Below are 19,355 nucleotides of genomic sequence, written 5' to 3' on the forward strand. Positions count from 1 at the left end.
TGTTAGCCTAGCTGCTCTCGTGACGTGACATGTTACTCATCGTCCCCCCCTCTACACACACACACACATTGTGATATTTTGTTTACTAATGTCACATTTGTAGCTCGTGTATGGACTTAAACTCGCTCACTCGTTAGTGTTTTTTAATTTGCGAGAGACTGTGTTTTTAAAAAAAAAAAAAAGTTAGCATCCGTCTCTGTGTTTCGCTTCCTCAGAATATGTGGAGGGGAGCCTAATTGCAGCATCCTGGAAGTAGAAAGCACAGAAGATCTGTGTCTCACACCACAGACAGGTGAGAAGTTCTGCACACCTTATCCAGTCAGTTCTGCATGCTAACACATGTGTCCCGTATGTGGCTTAAAGGTCCAGTGTGTACGATTTAAAGGGCTCTGTTTATGGGAGATAACTTGTTGTGAGCTCTGCGTGTTTTGTGCCACTATAGTTTCTCCGTCATATAAAGAGAGGGGGTTGCATTCCCCAACTACACCTAAATCCTACACACTGCTTCCTTTTTAAGTTAAAATCATATTGTTTTGATGTAGATGTATGCCTTGCCCTTTCTTAAGATGGTGAGGAGAATGTAAAGCCTACTTCTGCAGAGTTTTTTCTTTCTCTCAGTATGTTACCCACTTTGCTAACGACCTGTGTCGCCCCACAGGTGCAGTGTGTAGCAGGGGCAGCACAGAGGAAGGAAGCTCTGGGGAGGAGGCGGTGCGGCAGCGTGCCCCTCCGGCTGTGGATGTGCTGGGTGGCAACCCCCAGGCTGCACAGAATGTGGCTGGGGAGTCACCTCGGCATGCCCCGCAGCCGGTCGCAGCTGCCCCCTGCCCAGTCCCTCCGTTCATCAATCCGTCCACTGTGCCACTGCCAGAGAGCAACGACTCAGCATTCCTCGGCATGGAGAGCGCGCCTCCGACCGACCTGCCCGAGACTCTCCCGATCCCAGACGCCGGCGCCTCGGAAGAAGTCCCCGCTGAGGGGAGCGTCGCAGAAGTTGTCGGAGTTTCGAGATCCTTGCCAACGCCCCTCAATGAGGACTGTTGCTCCTCAGCTGAGATGCAAAGGCTTCCAGCCGCCCCCTGTCCTCCTCTCACCCCAGATACACAGATTGACAGCACAGTGCAAGAGTTGCAATACGGGTCACAAACTGATAAAGAGAAAAGCCACTCGAATAGTCAGACAAACCAGATACAGCCACATCGAGAAGGTGATGGACTTATTACAGGGACGGAGGAGAAACAGTCTGTCACATTGGAATATAAACCAGAGACTGGAACAAACGTGGAACTTGGTGGAAAAGAGCACACGGGCGGGAATATTCCCCCCCAATCTCAGATCTGTTCCACGGCCTCGTCTCCTCCTGTCCCCCAATCAAGTGCTGGTTCTAAAGTCCAAGACGCCACACGACACGAGGCCACGGAGCAGCCCGACAGAGATCCACTTGTCCACGCAAATCAAGGCAGCCATATACCTCCACCAGGTGCTGCGGAGCAGACAGGTCTTCACCAGGACTCAAAATCACCTCCGCTCCCTTCACCCTCACCTGACAGCAGTGAGATTAAACAAACTGACGTGTCAAAAACAAAACCTGAAATCATCAAAGAGACCTCAAACCACGCCAGAGAAACGCAGAAAGCAAACTCTTTGGAGTCAGATGAGATGTTTAAAGAACTTGTTGACACAGAAACACAACCTCCTTCAACTGAAAAACTTGAGACTCCAAAGGCAGGAGAGTCGCTTCCTGGATTATTCACGTCTTCTGGAAAAGGAAGCTCGGTGTCCAGCAGAGACGACAGCACCACGAGGGAAGAACAAACTGACACCGCCACCTCCTCGTCTAACGTCACGGCGCTGTCAGAGAGCTCTTCCACGCAGGAGAGTTCCTCGAAACCCTCTGCTGCACCGCCTCTGTTTGACACGGGCCTAGTTGTCTCACTGCAGGCGGAGCAGGTTGTCGAAGCAGAAACATCTCATCCCTCGAACCAAGTCCTCACGACGGAGACGCCGCTGACTGCCGAGCTCGTGCATTCAGCCCGCGCTCAAGAAATCATGGTGGTCAGAGAGGAGGCTCATATCAGCGGCGACTGGTCGAACATGCACCTGAATCAGAGTTACCTCCTACAGCGAGAAGACGGCAGCGTCTGCGAAGCTGCCATCGTTAACGAGCTGAGTTCTGAACTCTCTACAGGAGAACCAAAGCTGTTCGAAGAAAGCGTTCAGGCAGACGTGGAGTTGCACTCGCAACCCGTGGAGGTGTACGAGTTCTGCAGCCTGGTTGAGGAGGTCGCCGAGGAAACTGTGTGCGCCAGCAGCAGCGCACAGATCTCTCACTCTCCAGGATATGAGGTGAACTTATTCAACGCGTTACTAGAAAACTCTGAGGAGCTAGTGTCGCGCCTTGAACCGACTATTCACACAATTAACGAAGGGGACACAGTCATTATTTCCCAGCAGCCCTTGCCTTCATCACACGCTGCAAATCAGATACAGGCTTGCTCTAACAGCAACACTTTGTCCGTGCAGAACACGAGCGTGGCTGCTGGGCAGCATTTGGTGTTAAACGCTAACCAAGCTGTCGAAGTAGCCAACTCGGGCGAGGTTTGTTTAGTTGCTGTTACGTCTGACTCATTCACTGTCCAACAGACAGACACCAGTCTACAAATCGTGACGTCTTGTGCACAGGTCCAAAACCGAACAGAGGTGAGTGATTCCCCTGTAATTCAAACACTTCCCCAAAAACAGGAAGCAGAAGCAGCAGCCGGTGCGCTGTCGCTCATATCCCCAGTGGTTACCGGTGAGGACGTGGGGATGGAGTCGTCGGTCGCACTGCACGTTCCTCACGTAGAAAATCAGCCCCCAGGAGTCGCTGTTGTAAGTGACTCAAAGCCTGCCTCGACAGAGACTCCATCACAGAGAATCCACAATGTCGCCGTGCCCACAAAAAGCAACCCAGAGGACGTCTGCGCCGCTCACCCCTCTGGTGTTATAAATCCAAAGCTGCTCCTCCTTAAACCGGGAGAAACTCCTCTCCTGAAGCACCCACCCTCCCTTTTGGCACAGGTGTCCAAGCAACAGAATGCGGCCGGCAAGCTGGCCAATGCCCACAGCTCTTGGTCTGGCACGGCGTCTGAGCAGTGCCTTCCCCAAACGGTCTCAGCAGCAGACTCTTTATGTGCGTCTGTGGCTCTGAACAGCCAGAAAGATCAGACGCGGTGCTCCGTCACTAAAACTCCCGGGACAGCAGCTCCGCCTGTCGAGGTACAGCAGCCTCCCATGAGCGGTAACATCCCGCTTCAACTCGACCGGGCTGAATCTGTCACAACCTCAACTAGCGAATCAGACAAAGAGGCCTTAACTGTTACCAAATCGTCAACAATCGAAGCAGACCCTGTGTCGCAAAATGTCGTCACCCCTATGGATGCAACCCCACCGACTACGCCGGACACCCTCTACATGCTCGCAGCATCAGTGGAAGGGGAAAGTACAGTCATGGCGTCTACCAGTCCTAACCCGGTCAGCCAACCCGAATCCCTCTATGCGGAGGAGGAGAGCGAGGACATGGAGCAGGACGAACCACTGGGAGAAACCGAGGCTCAGGAGGCCACTTCGGGACAGGTCAGCAGTCCAGAGGAAGGCAGTGACGAGGATCCCGACGGCGACAAAACAGAAAGCGAGATGACAACCCCGAGCTCTCCACACAAGGTATTTTCACAAAGAATTGATACATTTTTTTTATCAAAGATTCAAAGCTCAAAGTTTTGGCAAAGTTGTGGGTCCAGAGGCAAGAAGACGATTTGAAAATCATCAGAAGTAAGACTAAACAACATGACACATCGAGTCAGTGGGCATCATAAAGGATTTGTCCTTGCATGCCAAGATAAGGCGGTTGAATCCACAAAACAAGCGCATAACTTAAGCGACAGTAATGTTGATAAATGTCAAAGTTCTTTCTGGGAATCTTGTCAGCTGTTAGTGTGATTATGATTTTATTGTTTCACAGAAAGTTGATTTTTTTACTTTCCAATCCGAATGATTTAACGCATGCCACACGGAAGCATCTCCAGGGAGTCGGTCGGGTCACGTTTTGCATCCTGAGGGACGAGCGCAACAAAACATTTTTAGGCTGCGGCGAAGACATGCTGTAGTTCCACTTTCATTTTAGTTTATGACAGTTTTATGAAATGATTTCATGAGCTGTAACCCGGCACAGAACCTGAAAAGATTTAGATTTATTACGCCATCATGTCATTGTTGCTTCTTTTGATTCATATCAGATATGCCGGCATGTCTTCACTGTCTAAATATAGGCTAACTTTACCCATCCTATTGCATGTAGTCCATGTTGATGTCACTCATGTGAACACTTATTATTTAGTGATTTATTTCTTTAAGTTGGCCGCATGCTAAGCCATGTGTGTTTTCCAGCATGGACAGAGCAGGACAGACCGAAAGGCACTGTTCCTCAAGGTAAGTGGTGGTTGTCAGACACACGGAGAGGCTGCTTTTTTTTCAACAGGATATGTATGAGCACTTTCTAGTGAGGCGCTGTCACTGTTGGAGCATTTTTAACTTTTGACTGCCACGATTTTCTGATCATAATTCTGCATGAAATGAAATCTAAAGTGTGGAGCATGTCCGGATTTGCTTCTTCTAAACGCTCGCTCTAATTCACGCATGTGGCTTTTGTCTCGGCGGATCTGACTGCTTCTGCCTCGCTTGACGTTAAAGTGATTTCCGCTTCAACCTTGTCTCTCGGCTTTTAGGTACGCCAGTGGATAGCAGACAGAGTCACGGCGAACTCATCTCCCCTCTCGCCCTCCACCTCCTCTTCATACCCTGGTCCCTCGCACAGCAGTGATTGGTCCACGCCGCGGCGGGAGAAGTCCTCGCCTCTCCGCGGCCCTCACGGGAAGTTCGTTTCTCCTTCCACTATCGGCGGCTACAGTTCCTCCTCCTCCCCGCCCGACCAGTCCTCCAGTCAGCGCTCCCGTGGAGAGCGACACACAGACATGGCAGAGCTGGCTAAACATGTGAGTCCAAAGACACAATATATAAAACATTTCTGAGAGCCACGTCGAAGTGAGGACGGTGTTTGAGCTAAAGAAATGAGACATTTATGATAATTCCACAGGTGGTTTGAAGGACCTGAAACCTGAACTGTGTGTTTATTTGAATATTCTTTCACTACGTTTTCCAACTACTAAGAATAATGTTTTGTTTCTTTGTTTTAAACCTTCTGCATCACAGTGTTGGTAAGCTCTCGAGACATGTAAATGTGACGGGACCTTTCCTCAAAAACAATTTTCACTCATTTCAGCTACGTGCACTCCTACTGCAGGCTAATACATGAAGGTTGTGTCGACATCCTCTGAAATGATCTTGAATTTGAATCAGCGTGTCTCCAAATCAGTTTTAGCATTAAACATTATAACCTCCATAAAGGGAGGCTTTATTACTGCGCTGTTGTGTTAGACCGCATTAGTTTGAGCTAGAGGTACCAAATAAACTGGCTGCTGTAATCAAAGGTGCTCAAACTCTAATCTTCATTAGGGTTAGACGTAGCAGTTTTCCTGATGGATCATTAACGCGGCCAATCATTGATCATTCGTCATGTCTACTTCAAATTATTCAGGAGGCAGTGTGTGATCGCAGAGGAGGACTGCAAACTTTAACACCTGATAACCTTTGCGTGACAGTTTTTGGGAATCTCACACTTCAAATAAGAATCTATAACTACATTAATAAATAGAAAGTGGGGGCACTGTTATATTTTCTGTACTCTCGTGTCTTTATCTTTTGTGCACCATGAAGTTTGACTGCCAGTGAAGCTAAATGGTTTTAACGAAGGCCGGAGTCTGCACAACTTTAATGTTCTAACTCCAGTGGTAAAGAAAAGCCTCTGAATCACGATACAGACGCCGCCTTTTTCATATAAGTGTATTTTCTTCAACCGACCACAACTGGCGAATTCTGTAAAACGTTGCAGCGTAAATTCACAAATCTCCTTTTGTCTTTGAGAGTCAATAATTAAGTTATTAAATCCAATATGTGCCCAAAGGCTTTGCTTTATTAAAGATGAACTACAGGAGAACTCCAGTGTGGGCCGCGTGCTGCACTTTGCCCTCGCGGTTACGCCTTCTTCCTCGTGTCAACATATTAACTAATGTTATTACAAAAAAAATACATTTTTGTGAATCAAGGCGAATCTGTCTCACGTGGTATGAATCTGAGTTGTTGACGGTTCCGTCATCGTGTCCTGCAGGAAGCAGACATTGAACATCGAACCCAGGCGCTGAAGCGAGAGGGCTTCTGGTCAACGAAGCGTCTCACCCGCCTGACCGAACCGCCACGACCTAAAGTTCACTGGGACTACCTGTGTGAGGAGATGCAGTGGCTGTCTGCTGACTTTGCTCAGGAGAGGCGGTGGAAGAGAGGGGTGGCTAGAAAGGTAAGTTAAGCTGAGTGTTTCTGTACTTAGAAATACTGTTTTTCTACTGTATATGTTTTATCTTAATGGTGTGTTCTGTTGTTGTTGTTGTTGTCATCAGGTGGTCCGAATGGTGATGCGACACCACGAGGAGCTGAGGCAAAAAGAAGAAAAAGCCAAGAGAGACGAGCACGCTAAAATCCGAAGAGTTGCTTCTTCCATCGCAAAGGAGGTCCGGGCTTTCTGGACCAGCGTTGAGAAGGTGGAGATGATTCACAAAAACTGAGCAAACAAAATAAATGCATATGTGCTGACTCAGCAAGTCAGATGATCAACTGTCACGATGTGTGTCAGCGTCTTAAAGCGTCTTTATCTTTTTGTCCATGAAGGTGGTGCAGTACAAGCAGCAGTCCAGACTGGAGGAGAAGAGGAAGAAGGCTTTGGACCTTCAGCTTGACTTCATCGTCGGCCAGACGGAGAAATATTCGGACCTCCTCAGCAAGTCACTCGCACCCACCCGGCCTGCTGAAACCGTCCCACTAACTCCCAAAAAATCTCCACCGCCTCCCGTTGATGAGGACGGTGAGAACGTCTCTTTAGTCTCTCTTGTTTCTTTAATACAGCCTGCACCTTCTTCTGTAAGTGGAGCTTACTGTCTCCATGTGGTAGACTGAGAATGCTTTCAGGGATGAATCATTGGTTCAGAAAGGGACGTTGTCATAGCTACACACCAATGAGTGAATTTTCTGAAGCGTTCACCGCAGAGGTGAAACGTTTCATGGAAACAAAGACTGTTTTTCTTTATCGCCAAGGTTATTGCAGACTCAAACATGTTCTCGCTGTTCTGTGCAAATCTCTCCCGATTACATCAACTCAAAGATATCTTGCTTTCATTATTAAGCCATATTTGTCAGTGCACCGCTCCGCAAGAGTCGGGCTTGAGACTTGTCAAACCCGTCAGACTAGTCTGCTGCCTGTGTTATGAATGGCAGGAGGGTGGTGCATAGTGACTGTCATTAAAGGCAGTGGCTCATTTCTGCAGGTCATAGTCCAGTCCCAATTAAGTTTTATTGTCTGACAATGTTTTGTAGTGCTAAAGTGCAACGACTGACTATCAAGAATCTCTCAATGAAGCTCAGATTGTCTCTAAAATGAGTTTTAAACCAAATGTCCTGAGGGCAAAAAGACTTTGATACACTGTCTGTCATTTTCTGTTTGTCTTCAGGAAACAGGAAGTCCTCTCAATTTTAAACTATTCTCCTTTTTCCTCGTGCAGACAGAGACTTTGAGCCTCCCTGTGAGGAAGAGGATGACGAGGAGACCATAGAGGTGGAGGAGCAGCAGGAGGGCAATGACGCCGAGAGCCATCGGAGGGAGATTGAACTGCTGAAGGAGGAGGGCATGCTGCCCCTGGACCAATTACTCAGCACCCTCAAAATGCCACAGGTAGCCTCCGCGAACGCGAACAGTAGAAAAGCACTGAACTCTGTTTTAAGTTGGACTATTGTCACAAGCTCTTATTTAAACATTTACACATTAGATTTGACGTAATAAATCAGTTATTTTAAAGTTTTTAAGCCACATATTTGCAAACGAAATCAAAACTAAACATTAAAATGATCATTCAGTTGCACGATATTCAAACAAGCGTAACAAAAACATATTACTTTGTTGGACTTTCAAGTTGAAGACAGTCGACTGGAAGGAAATTTAAATGCAGCTCAGCGTTGGTGTCCCTATCACTCGCTTTATTCACGACATTTCAGTCCTCAGATCTTCATGAAGGAAAAATTTGACGACTTGGATTATAACACTTCTTTTATTTGAGTTCTTTCAGTCAGTTTATGATCCTCTCCGTCAGTTTGACCACTGAAAAGGCGCTAATCGGTCATTAATCAAAGCAAAATCCTAATGACGGGAGCACTGTGCGTGGACGTAGTTTACAGCTTCCTCAGAAAATGCTGACAGTAATAAATTGTTGCAGATGTTAATGTCAGAACATTTCACTACAGTATATATCAAAACCTTTAAACTGTCACATCTCTACTGTCTCTAATGTCCATTAAATATTGTGCGTGCATTCATGAGGATGAACGACTCAGCTTCTTTTTCACTTTCAAGTAAAATATTTATTATATTTACCTTCATGACTGATTGCAACTCAAAATAGATTATCTTATTTAAGTAACTACAAATACAATTGTCAACGTTTTTAGCTGTTTCCTCAATAAAATTAGTTTCCATGTCGATAATTCTTCTGGTTGGTGTTGTGTACTTGTGATACAGACCACAGATGTTTGCGTTTAATCACTGAATCACTGGATTACACAGGAGTCGGGCTCGGATGAAGAATGCTCCGATGAGACCTCTTCGTCGGCGGAGGAGGAAGAGGAAGACGGCGAGTTCACTGCCAACGAAGAGGACGGTAAGATCGCTCTGAGTAATACATAAAAACAGACTTTTGATAAATACTTTTTAAATCATACATTTTCATTGTGCAAGTCCATGAATATTTACTTTTGTCTCCTGATTCCCAGCTGAGGACGAGGAGGACACCATCGCTGCCCAGGAGAAGGTGGAAGGAAATGTCGACCACGCAGAGGAGCTGGACGACTTAGCCAGAGAAGGTCGGTGATTCAGTGTGAAGTGTAATCGCTCCTGTTGTGTGTTGCTGCTTTGTGTTTGAAGAGTGCTCCTCTTGGTTGAACAACAATGAATGAATGAGACTGGAGGCAGGTGCTTGCCTCGTGGCTTCATAGTGCGTGACGTGGAGGGTCGGGGGAAACATGGGACTGACCAGCTAGATCAGAGCTGTTTCTGCTGGAAAGACGGAGAGTCTGCTGGAGCTTGGAGCTCATTTCTGCTCCTTTGAGAGAGTTACTGTGTGGGTACCTGTGTTGTCGCTGAACTAGGAGCTCTGGTACCGGAGTGTTGGTATATTACAGTTCATAGGCCCTAAACATCTTGCAATAGATATGTTTACCCACTGCAGAGGCATAAATCTTGTTAATGTATAATGTTATTTCACTGGCGCTTATCAGTCTTGTGAATGCTACCAGCAGCTCTGTGTGAAAGGCTACAGTTAGCCGGTCTTCCACTCTTTATACTTGCTGTGGCAACTGCTGCCACAGTCAGGAGTCCTGAATGTTCTGTCACAGCTGGAGAAGAGCCAGAGTGTTCGGCTGAAGTGAACTTTCAAGTCCAAGCAGACACGTACGCACTAATTTTGAGCAGAAACACCGTTTGTACATATGTGTTTTGTTGGAAGGATTATCTCCGTTAAAACAGGGCGTGATTATCACAAGGTTTCCTTCCTGAATGCTTTTACACAAGTCTGAGGATGGAAAGCGGTTGAATGCTCCCTCCAGGAGTGAAGGAGTTCACAAGTGAAAATAGAGTGAGATGGACCGGCAGGTTGGCTGTACCGGACTATTTAGGGTGAAGAGATTTTCCAGCCCATGGTCATGAGCTTTGGGTAGTGTCTGAAAGAAGCAGATCGTGGATATTGGCAATGTGCGATATGTCATTGAGGAGCCCTGACATCTCTCTATTCTCCTTGTAGGCGATATGAGCGTTGAGGAGCTGATGGAGAAGTACGGAGGAGCGTACGCCTCAGACTTTGAGGCTCCTTCAGCATCTGGCTCCAAAGCGAGCTCTGACTCGGAGGTGTCTGGGGACGAGGAGGAGGAGACCGAAGAAGACGAGAGCGACGCGGAAAGCAACACTTCCTCCTCAGGTATTAACCAGCTCACAGGGAGTCAAAATAATCTCATGTAAATAGTTTATCTGTTCTCCTTCTCCACGTTTTTAATACGTGTTACTTGAATTTTATTATTTAATCATTCCCTCTTTTTTTCTTTGCTCAGATTCAGCAGGGGACAGCGCAGAAGAGGACGACAGTGAGAAGGAAGAGGAGGAGAGCGGGGAAGAAGATGGCAATGACGACTGTGGGGATGAAGGGATGGAGCTCCTGTTAAAGGAAGGTGACAACAGTCCTCCTTCCTCTAGTTCACGGCCCAAGAAGGAGATCAGCCATATTGCTGCTACAGCAGAGAGCCTGCAGCCTAAAGGCTACACTTTGGCTACAACAAAGGTCAGACTTCAATATTACGAATAATGTTTTGTCCTCACCTTGTTTTTGTGATAAAGAAGCTCAAACCCTCTAAAATAGTTTAAGGTGAAAGAATCTCGTACTGAACCGTAATTGTCTCATCCAATAAAAGGTCAAGACCCCCATCCCGTTCCTGCTTCATGGCACATTACGAGAATACCAGCACATTGGACTCGACTGGCTGGTCACTATGTACGAGAAAAAGCTCAATGGCATTCTGGCCGACGAGATGGGACTGGGAAAAACCATCCAGACCATCGCTCTGCTCGCTCACCTCGCCTGTGAGAAAGGTAACGAACATTTCCACATGCAGCAGTTAAACGATACAGTTCACGTCTGATATTTTCATCCTGTAATGGAGCTCTCACTGTTTCACGTCCAGCTGCTGATATTTTGTCATTTGTCCTGTCCTGTTCAGGTAACTGGGGCCCTCACCTTATCATCGTCCCCACCAGCGTGATGTTGAACTGGGAGATGGAGCTGAAACGCTGGTGTCCTGGGTTTAAAATCCTCACGTACTTTGGCAGCCAAAAGGAGAGAAAGCTAAAGAGACAGGTAACGTTCTTGTTTCTAACGGAGGGACGTTTCCATTGTGTCTGTCTTCAGCTGTCCAGAGTTCCCAGCAAGTCCTGATGGAGATTAGTGTCGAAAACCTCCTAAAATACTAAAAAAACATGACGTGTTCAGAGCTACTGTAGCTGCTGTCCAACTGCACAGCACCTTGGCAACAGAAAAACTTTGGTGCAACCTTTTCTTTCTGCTGTGAACCATGTTGTTTGTTTGTTTGTTTGTTGTGCAGGGCTGGACGAAGCCGAACGCTTTCCACGTGTGCATCACTTCGTACAAGTTGGTGCTTCAGGATCACCAGGCCTTCCGACGCAAGTCCTGGCGGTACCTGATCCTGGACGAGGCACAAAACATCAAAAACTTCAAGTCCCAGCGCTGGCAGAGCCTGCTGAACTTCAACAGGTCAGTGGAGCCAGACGGTTCACGCTGTTGTTACTGCCGCTGTTAACAGGAACAAACTTGTAGACCTCATCAGGGACGTGAAATAGTTTCTTCTGCTCTTTGAGCGTTATTGGCTCGAGTGTGCTGCAGTCATGCACCGTTGGGTTTCCTGACATGAGTGAACTGTCCGAAACATTGTAGAATAAACGAGTTGTGCGCTTTGTTTCCACACTTATAACAGGAAGATCGTACCCTCGGAGGAATGCTGACGTTCTGCTATTAAGATCCGACTTGGCCAGACATCCGCGCACATGATGTTCTTACAGTCCAAACAGTCTCAGGTTTTAATATGTGGATTTAAAAGATAAAGATGAAGATGGAGATGCTTTTAGTGCAGTGTGGTTTGTTTAAAACAGGCGGAAAGGGATTCATATTCCAATCCTAACCTCAGGTGGGAGAAGCTCAGGTGGTTGTGCGAGTTGGCCAATAATCACTTGTATGATTGGCGTTTCGTTCCCTGGCAGCTGTATTAGGAAATATATACACACACACACACACACACACACACACACACACACACACACACACACACAGAACCCTAAATTTGTCGTTTTGGACAAAAGCATCTGCCAGATTAGGTCCAAAGGTCACTTCAATGAATATCAAAAACACCGCAGGAGATAGCGTTATGTATCTCTCTCACACACACACACACACACACACACAGCAGGACGAGTTTCACGTTTGTTTCCATGGTTCGCTGTGATTGAAGCAGGAAGAGGCAAACAAACAGCTTGAATGCAAATATTCGTGCAGTCTCCAGATCTTTTTTATTTCATTTTATTTGGTTCATTTTCCTCGAAACACTGTGATATAATATATTACTCACTGTATAACAAAATGTGTCAGCTGGGATCGGCTCCAGCCCGGCGCAGCCCTGCAAAGGACAAGCAGTTTTAGATGATTGATGGACGGATGTTTGACAGAGCAGCCCAGTGGACTGACACGATCGCAGCTCAGGCTTCCAGGAGACGACACGTTTAATGCTTTATGTACCGTGTAGGTTTGTACAGACCACAGTGGTGATGCTCATTGGAAAAAAATCTCTCCCGTCTCTGTCGAAGCACATTCAAGGCCGCCTTTGTGCCTCGTCTGCAAGCAGTTGCTTGTCACTAAAAGTCGGCGTGCATTCAGCTGTAGAAGACGAGCCGTCATTGAGCATTAGCCATGTTTGACTTGACACAGCACAGTTTATCTACAGGCCTCAGCTGAGCGCCGATGTGAAGTTTTTAAGCAGCTCATCTTCCAATTTTTAATTTTTTTTTTCTCATTAAAGTGGCCATAATTAGAGTAACTTGCCATCATTTGGCTGCAGGCTTGTTCCAGCTGGTGGTAATTTCTCACGGCTTCAAAGAATATCTTCAGCACACAGTGTCTTTACTGCATACAAGCTTTTAGTTGTACGTTTTCTCTAAGCACGGGCTGCACGGGAAAGAAGAGAGCACTCTGGTGTGTGTGATGAGCCAAAATATGTGTCTAAAATGTAGAAACGAGTGTTGCAGTCCTAATGAGATGTACTGGTTACAAGCATGGAGGCTAAGGGATAGATATTCATTTATAGAGCTTTGATTTCACATCAAAGCTCTCCTTTATTGTGTCTTTTAGCTCTTGGTTTTCGGGCCAATAACTCCACTGATTTGATGCGGTCTTACAGCCCTCAGCAGCTTCTTTCAGGGAGGTAAAACTCTTATAAATCCACCGCACACTATCTGTTCAGCAGCAAACAGCAGGCAGACACAGTTAGAGACTCGTTGGTGAACACAGTGGAGCATTTAGCAGCTAAAGAGGCAGAGATTTCCCTCAGGAGTTGGTGGAGAGTGACTATTTGGATTCAGGTGGTCACAAATAAACAAGTGTCTGCCCTTCTCTGTGTCTGTAATGTGTAAAGAGGCAGCTGTTTGGCAGACAAGCTGATAAAGTAATAATACGGTGGCCAGAAAAGATCAGTTAATGCAGGTTTAATGAGTCTTAACATTTGTTTATCTTCTCTCTCGTCATCTAAACGTCCACGCTGTCTTCTCTCATTTAAAGCCACCGGCGCCTGCTGCTGACAGGGACCCCTCTACAGAACAGCCTGATGGAGCTGTGGTCTCTGATGCACTTCCTCATGCCCCACGTCTTCCAGTCCCACCGCGAGTTCAAAGAGTGGTTCTCCAACCCGTTGACGGGGATGATCGAGGGCAGCCAGGAGTACAACGAAGGGCTGGTGAAGAGGCTGCACAAGGTGCTGAGGCCGTTCCTGCTCAGGAGGATCAAGATCGACGTGGAGAAGCAGATGCCCAAGAAATACGAGCACGTGGTGCGCTGTCGCCTCTCCAAGAGGCAGCGGTTTCTCTACGACGACTTCATGGCGCAGGCCTCGTAAGTTTATAGAGAGAGAGAGATGTTTGTTATTGTTTCCTGTTTTGTTCCGTTCATCACCTCTTTGTCTCTGGTTCACAGGACTCGGGAAACGCTAGCCAGCGGCCACTTCATGTCTGTGATTAACATCCTAATGCAGCTCCGCAAAGTGTGCAACCACCCCAACCTGTTTGACCCTCGACCCATCCAGTCTCCCTTCATCACGAAGCCCATTGTTTTCCATACGGCCTCCCTGGTGCAGGACGCCCTGGAGGTCTCTCCTTTGAAGGTTAGCGTTAAAGAAAAACTTTAATTTGGTCTGAAATTATCCTGGAAGAGAGAGAGCGCTTTTTTTCAGATAGCGAGCGATCCTGAGGTCGGTTTTTGTTTTTACATCCTCAGCGCTGCGACCTTTCAATGTTTGACCTTGTCGGTCTGGAGAGCCGCGTGTCCCGGTACCAGGCAGATGTCTTCCTGCCGCGCCACAAGGTCAGCCGCCAACTAATCCAGGAGATCCTGGAGTCCCCCGAACCTCCTCCGAGACCCAGACCAGTTCGCATGAAGGTCAACAGGTACGCAGCTCGGCTACTGATGATTCAAAAACTTTTATAACCAGAGGTTGTGCGGGAACAGCCTGGGTTGTTAGAGGGTCATGAAACCAGATGTTTAAGTCTAGAATCAACGATGTGTGATCTCCTGTACGTTGGTCTCTGTTCCAGGATGTTCCAGCCGCCTCCTAAAGGCGATAATCGACCGGTCCTACTGATGAACAAACCTACCTGCTCCGTGCCCCCTGCAGCACAAACCCCCAAACCGCCTGCAGTCACTGAAGTCACCTCAACTCCAGTGCCCGCTCCAGTAGTTCAACAAGGCAAGTTAAAGACAAAGAACTCGTAATGACAAAGTTTGAATGTGATTTCTTTTATTCTTTTCTTATATCTCCTGTTTTTTTTCTTCTTCAGTGGTGTGTTCAGTCGCTACCGTGCCCTCTCCTCGCCCGTCCATGCAGCTCACCGCTCAAACTGCAGTGAGATCCAACGCTCCAAAGCCGGTGCTGACTGTACGGCCTCCCACTGCTTCCTGCACAGCCAGCATCCCAGCTCCAAACACCAGCAACATCATGCCCCAGAGGGTTCTGCTCAGTCCGGATATGCAAGCTAGGTTGCCTTGTAAGTGTACACCGAGGTCTTTGAAATATCACACACAATAAACTGAATGTAATCTTGTTTCCAATCGTCGTCTTTCTGTTTTTCCTTCCTAAGCCGGAGAGGTAGTGAGCATAGCCCAGCTTGCCTCCTTGGCAGGGCGACCCGTGTCCTCGTGTCAGGGCAGTAAACCCGTCACCTTCCAGCTTCAGGGCAACAAGCTGACTCTGTCTGGAGCTCAGATCCACCAAGTCCCAGCAGCTCCTGCACGCCAGGTTCAAGGTTAGTGTTGCCCCTGAATCCCACCACAGAAGGGTCACGACTGCAACACAGTTTCGGTCTGTTCGCCATGTGGCTTCGTACGTTTTGCCCATCAGACTTTGTTAACTCAGATTCGACCATTTTCCTCAGTTTATGTGGTTCTAACATGAGTTAGTACATAATAAAGTTGTATCTTCGTCTTTAAGGTGCATTATTTCTGCACGTTTGACCCACACGTGAAGTAAAATGTAAAAGCAGGCAGTTTTTCCAGCAACCCTCCACAGACCATCCCTGGATGAGAATAAATGTATATTTTTGTTAGTTTCAAGTGAATCTCAGTTTGTCATTTGGATATTTTTTGGGCTTCACACCAGATGCCAGAGCACAGATTATAGTAAAGGCTTGGCTTCAGGCTTCAGGAGAGCCACAGAACACTTATTAAAGCCAGACTGCAGTAGAATGTAATGATGTTTAAAGTGAAAGCAAGACGTTGTAGCTGCTGCTTCAACAAAACCTGAAACTGAAACACACGGTCACAATGTTAAGCAAACTAATAGTGATGTTTTTGTTTTCAGTAGTTGTGCAGCTTCTTATTTATTAGATTTATTTAAACCTGATCTCTTTAAAGAAGGAACCACTAAAGTCATTGCCTTTGCATTTACTGGAGATTCTGGGGTCTACCTGTCTGACTCAATGTCACACTGCAGGTAATGTGATGCACCTAGTGTCCAGTGGAGTGCAGCATCACATCATCAGCCAGCCTGCTCAGGTGGCGGTCCAGAGCGCGGCCAACACACATCCTGCAAGCACCTCGACTGCCCTCCCCACCAATCGGCTGGCTCACAGCGCCCCCGGACAAGGTTTTCAACTCTTCTGTCTTCTCTTGCCAAATATTTTTTTAATTATTGACTGTTTTGTTAAAAAAAAAAAGGTAATTTTGCCTGAAGATCTGGACGTAATTTTGACTTTCTGTCAGTTAAATCTTTCAGGATCATATCTGTAAATATGGTTTATGTTTCCTCAGTGACCCCCACCATGGTGAGCAGCCCCGGCGTCGTGAAGATCGTTGTGCGTCAGACAGCAGGCAAGGAGGGCGGGCCTGTGCCCACGCTGGCAGTGGCCCCTTCCCCTCGCGTTGTCCCTCAGGCCTCCCCGTCCCCGCACCCTCACGCCAACACAACCCCTGTCAGAAACACTGCTCCACTGCAAATCTCTCAGCGCACCCCTGGTCCTGCTACCGCTCACTACACCATAGCTCCTCCCGGGAACCCCAGCTCCACCCCGAACCAGCCCCACCACCCTTGTCCTGTCCTCAAAGTAGTGCAGCCTCCTCCGCCAAGCACGGAGCAGCCAGGTGAGAGAACGAGCTCGGGTTCATATTCTCTCCGAGCTATAATTCATAACGCCGTATGCATGCATGACAAAGATTAGTTGCAGTAATGATCCGACCCAGTTCTGCTTCTCCTACCACCCAACTCCAATTTTTTTTTAATCCGCTTAGAGCACCAGATGTCTGCAGTGTGTAATGTAAGACGAAACATGCAGGGAAGTTTAGACAGTCGCAGGAAAATATGTGGAAGCCAGGTTACTGTATTTGAAGATCTCCTGCAGACGTTTGAAAGATATAAAAACACTCTGACTAATACAGTTTTTCCATTAACAAAAAGTTAATTATCTTGTAATAAAATCCTAACACTACATCTACTCCTCCTCCCTCATTTAATAAGGCATTAACCTGCCCTTAAAAAAATCTGGTTACAATTGGCTTCTCCCGTAAGCAAACGTGTAAACAGCTCCTGTAATTTGGGTGTGACGTTAGTGAAACATGATCTTCCCAAGTCGATTTCTCCTGGAGAATCCCAATTTCTCTGCCAGGTTATACAGGTAACTGAGTTTCTAATCTGCACGCACATAACAATGGGAACAGTGGGGAAAAGGAATAAACAGAAGAAGAGAGAATGACACTTGATGGTTCATCCTTGAATTCCCTCTAAAAATCTAAATTCTTCACCAGAGAGCTCTGCTCTGTCTGAGCCACACAGCAGAAAACTAAATTAGGACCACCACAGCGTCCTCTACCACTAATACAGTTCAAGTCCTGGTTCCAAAATGTGGTCGAGCTACTACTACCACAGTGCATGCAAAAATGTTCTCAGATTCCCACGTCATAATCTCTATAAACAGATCTGCGCTTGAGTTCCGACTCTGTAGGCGACCGAGATTTTGGCACAGGAACGAACCCATCGCATTCATATGCAGATATTTGTTTATAGAGATCAGTAGAAATGTGTCTTTCATGTCGTTCTTGCATATCACGTTGCTGATTAGACGATAGAGGAAGTCTTGGCTCAGATTTGTGTTTTCCGGATATCCGCTGGTCGTCACCCCTCAGAGGCTAAACTGTTGTCAGATGTGGTCAGAGATTGCCCACATTGTTTGGCTGAGTAACCTGGTGAAGTGCATGTTAAAAGACAACAGACTGCAGCAGTTGTGATGTCGGAAAATGATGCTTGTGAACTTGACAAACAATTTAGAGCTTATTTTTGACAGCAGGGTGGCTGAAATATTTAAATTTTTGCCTTCTCCTTCTCGCCTCAGCTCCAGTTCAGGTGGCCTCTTCATCCTCTTCGTCCAAGTCTTCAGCTGTACCACGTGACGGCAGCGGTCAAACGCCAGTTCCTACAAAGTCTAGATCCAGTACAGGGGCGAAAGCCTACCCTCCGCCCAGGAAAGTGCCTCGTCCACCCCCTCGCTCTCCTTTCCACATGGTAAGATCAACAGGGCTCAGCAGAAATGTGCTTTTCTTCTGTATTTAACCACACGCGAACAGAATCAGATGCTGCTTTAGCCCAACTGTAGTATCTTCTGCTGCAGCTCTCTGCCCTGCTAATGTTTACCCTCTTTCACAACAGTCATGGCTGGCAGATAGCCATAAACGTCAGTGCGACAGCCGACTGGACTTCATCATTCGAGTCAACGAGCTCCACTGCAGTGCAAAGCCCATGTATGGCAGAGAGGTTTTGAACTTCCTGACTTTCCTCCCTGGTCCCCGTCCCTCGCCGGCCGCCCTGAGCTCTGAGGGCGAGTGGGGCCGCTCGGGCCAAAGCAGCTGCCTGTTCGCACAGTGGCAGAACAAATACGACTACTGGTTTCAGAGCCGCGCTGTGAGAGCGGCCATCTACAGCATCGAGGAGAGGCTGGAGCTGCTCAGCAACATCATAGACAGGTTAGAGATTGTTTTCCTCGAGTCCTCCTTTCTGCAGGAGAGGAAAGATTTGTGACTTAACTGTTGTGGCCGTTTTTCAGGTTTACATTTGCAATTCCCCCGGTGGAGGCTCCTCCGATCTCCATGCACTGCTGCCACCCTCCTCCTTCTCTGAGCAACACGCAGACAGCCTTCTCCTCGACGCTGTCAACTCAAGTCGCTCCGCTTACTCGCAGTCTCCACCGTATCCAGTGTAACATGAGGACCCAGTTCCCGGACCTGAGGCTCATACAGTACGATTGTGGTAAGTTGTCCAGAGAGTTGATATTCTGGATTATTGTTTATCTACAAAAGTCATAAATCGCCTCCTTAAATGAGATTTTTCTGCTCTGGTCACACCTTGCTGATGCTTCAGGCAGCCAAATTGAACTTATTTAGAAAAGGCTGTTTTCACCGTCAGGCCACAAGTCTTAAAATAAAGTTTAAAGATTCTATAGGTGCCCAACATTCGCTGTTTTGTTTTTTTCAATCTGCTCTCCCAGTTTAATATTCTCGACAGTTGGTGACTAATTTTCTAAATAATTTGTATTCCCTCTGTGTGCAGGTAAGCTGCAGACTCTCCACACGTTGCTGCGAAAGCTGAAGACCGGAGGCCACAGAGTGTTGATCTTCACTCAGATGACGCGTATGCTAGATGTGCTGGAGCAGTTCCTCAACTACCACGGACACATCTACCTCCGTCTGGACGGCAGCACCCGCGTGGAGCAGAGACAGGTTAGTGCTGACGCAGTTTGCCCGACCTGCCTCGCCCCAAATTACAGCAGAATATTTGTTTATGACGTCTTGATCTTTGTGTAC

The 19,355-nt window shown here is 47.3% G+C and overlaps 1 protein-coding gene across 3 annotated transcripts in view; it reads left to right on the forward strand.

Moving 5' to 3' along the window:
- srcap (Snf2-related CREBBP activator protein) overlaps nucleotides 1-19,355 on the forward strand; it is a 30,097-nt gene that overhangs the window by 1,898 nt on the left and 8,844 nt on the right. For 2 of the 3 annotated variants that reach the window (XM_027289370.1, XM_027289371.1), the window contains exons 2-28: nucleotides 216-292; nucleotides 659-3,702; nucleotides 4,426-4,467; nucleotides 4,764-5,030; nucleotides 6,263-6,448; nucleotides 6,549-6,689; nucleotides 6,817-7,009; nucleotides 7,704-7,873; nucleotides 8,759-8,852; nucleotides 8,965-9,054; nucleotides 9,990-10,163; nucleotides 10,294-10,520; nucleotides 10,651-10,828; nucleotides 10,957-11,093; nucleotides 11,338-11,507; nucleotides 13,578-13,907; nucleotides 13,989-14,175; nucleotides 14,289-14,458; nucleotides 14,606-14,757; nucleotides 14,849-15,055; nucleotides 15,149-15,313; nucleotides 16,000-16,152; nucleotides 16,317-16,646; nucleotides 17,891-18,060; nucleotides 18,205-18,518; nucleotides 18,599-18,801; nucleotides 19,102-19,271. In XM_027289370.1, coding sequence (XP_027145171.1) covers nucleotides 898-3,702; nucleotides 4,426-4,467; nucleotides 4,764-5,030; nucleotides 6,263-6,448; nucleotides 6,549-6,689; nucleotides 6,817-7,009; nucleotides 7,704-7,873; nucleotides 8,759-8,852; nucleotides 8,965-9,054; nucleotides 9,990-10,163; nucleotides 10,294-10,520; nucleotides 10,651-10,828; nucleotides 10,957-11,093; nucleotides 11,338-11,507; nucleotides 13,578-13,907; nucleotides 13,989-14,175; nucleotides 14,289-14,458; nucleotides 14,606-14,757; nucleotides 14,849-15,055; nucleotides 15,149-15,313; nucleotides 16,000-16,152; nucleotides 16,317-16,646; nucleotides 17,891-18,060; nucleotides 18,205-18,518; nucleotides 18,599-18,801; nucleotides 19,102-19,271 — 7,425 coding nt within the window. In that variant the 5' untranslated portion in view covers nucleotides 216-292; nucleotides 659-897. The remainder of the gene's footprint in view (nucleotides 1-215; nucleotides 293-658; nucleotides 3,703-4,425; nucleotides 4,468-4,763; nucleotides 5,031-6,262; nucleotides 6,449-6,548; nucleotides 6,690-6,816; nucleotides 7,010-7,703; nucleotides 7,874-8,758; nucleotides 8,853-8,964; nucleotides 9,055-9,989; nucleotides 10,164-10,293; nucleotides 10,521-10,650; nucleotides 10,829-10,956; nucleotides 11,094-11,337; nucleotides 11,508-13,577; nucleotides 13,908-13,988; nucleotides 14,176-14,288; nucleotides 14,459-14,605; nucleotides 14,758-14,848; nucleotides 15,056-15,148; nucleotides 15,314-15,999; nucleotides 16,153-16,316; nucleotides 16,647-17,890; nucleotides 18,061-18,204; nucleotides 18,519-18,598; nucleotides 18,802-19,101; nucleotides 19,272-19,355) is intronic. The other variant, XM_027289372.1, reaches the window with a different exon arrangement.

The sequence above is a fragment of the Larimichthys crocea genome, chromosome XVI, assembly GCF_000972845.2.
Source record: "Larimichthys crocea isolate SSNF chromosome XVI, L_crocea_2.0, whole genome shotgun sequence".
In the NCBI taxonomy this organism is placed as follows: domain Eukaryota; kingdom Metazoa; phylum Chordata; class Actinopteri; family Sciaenidae; genus Larimichthys; species Larimichthys crocea.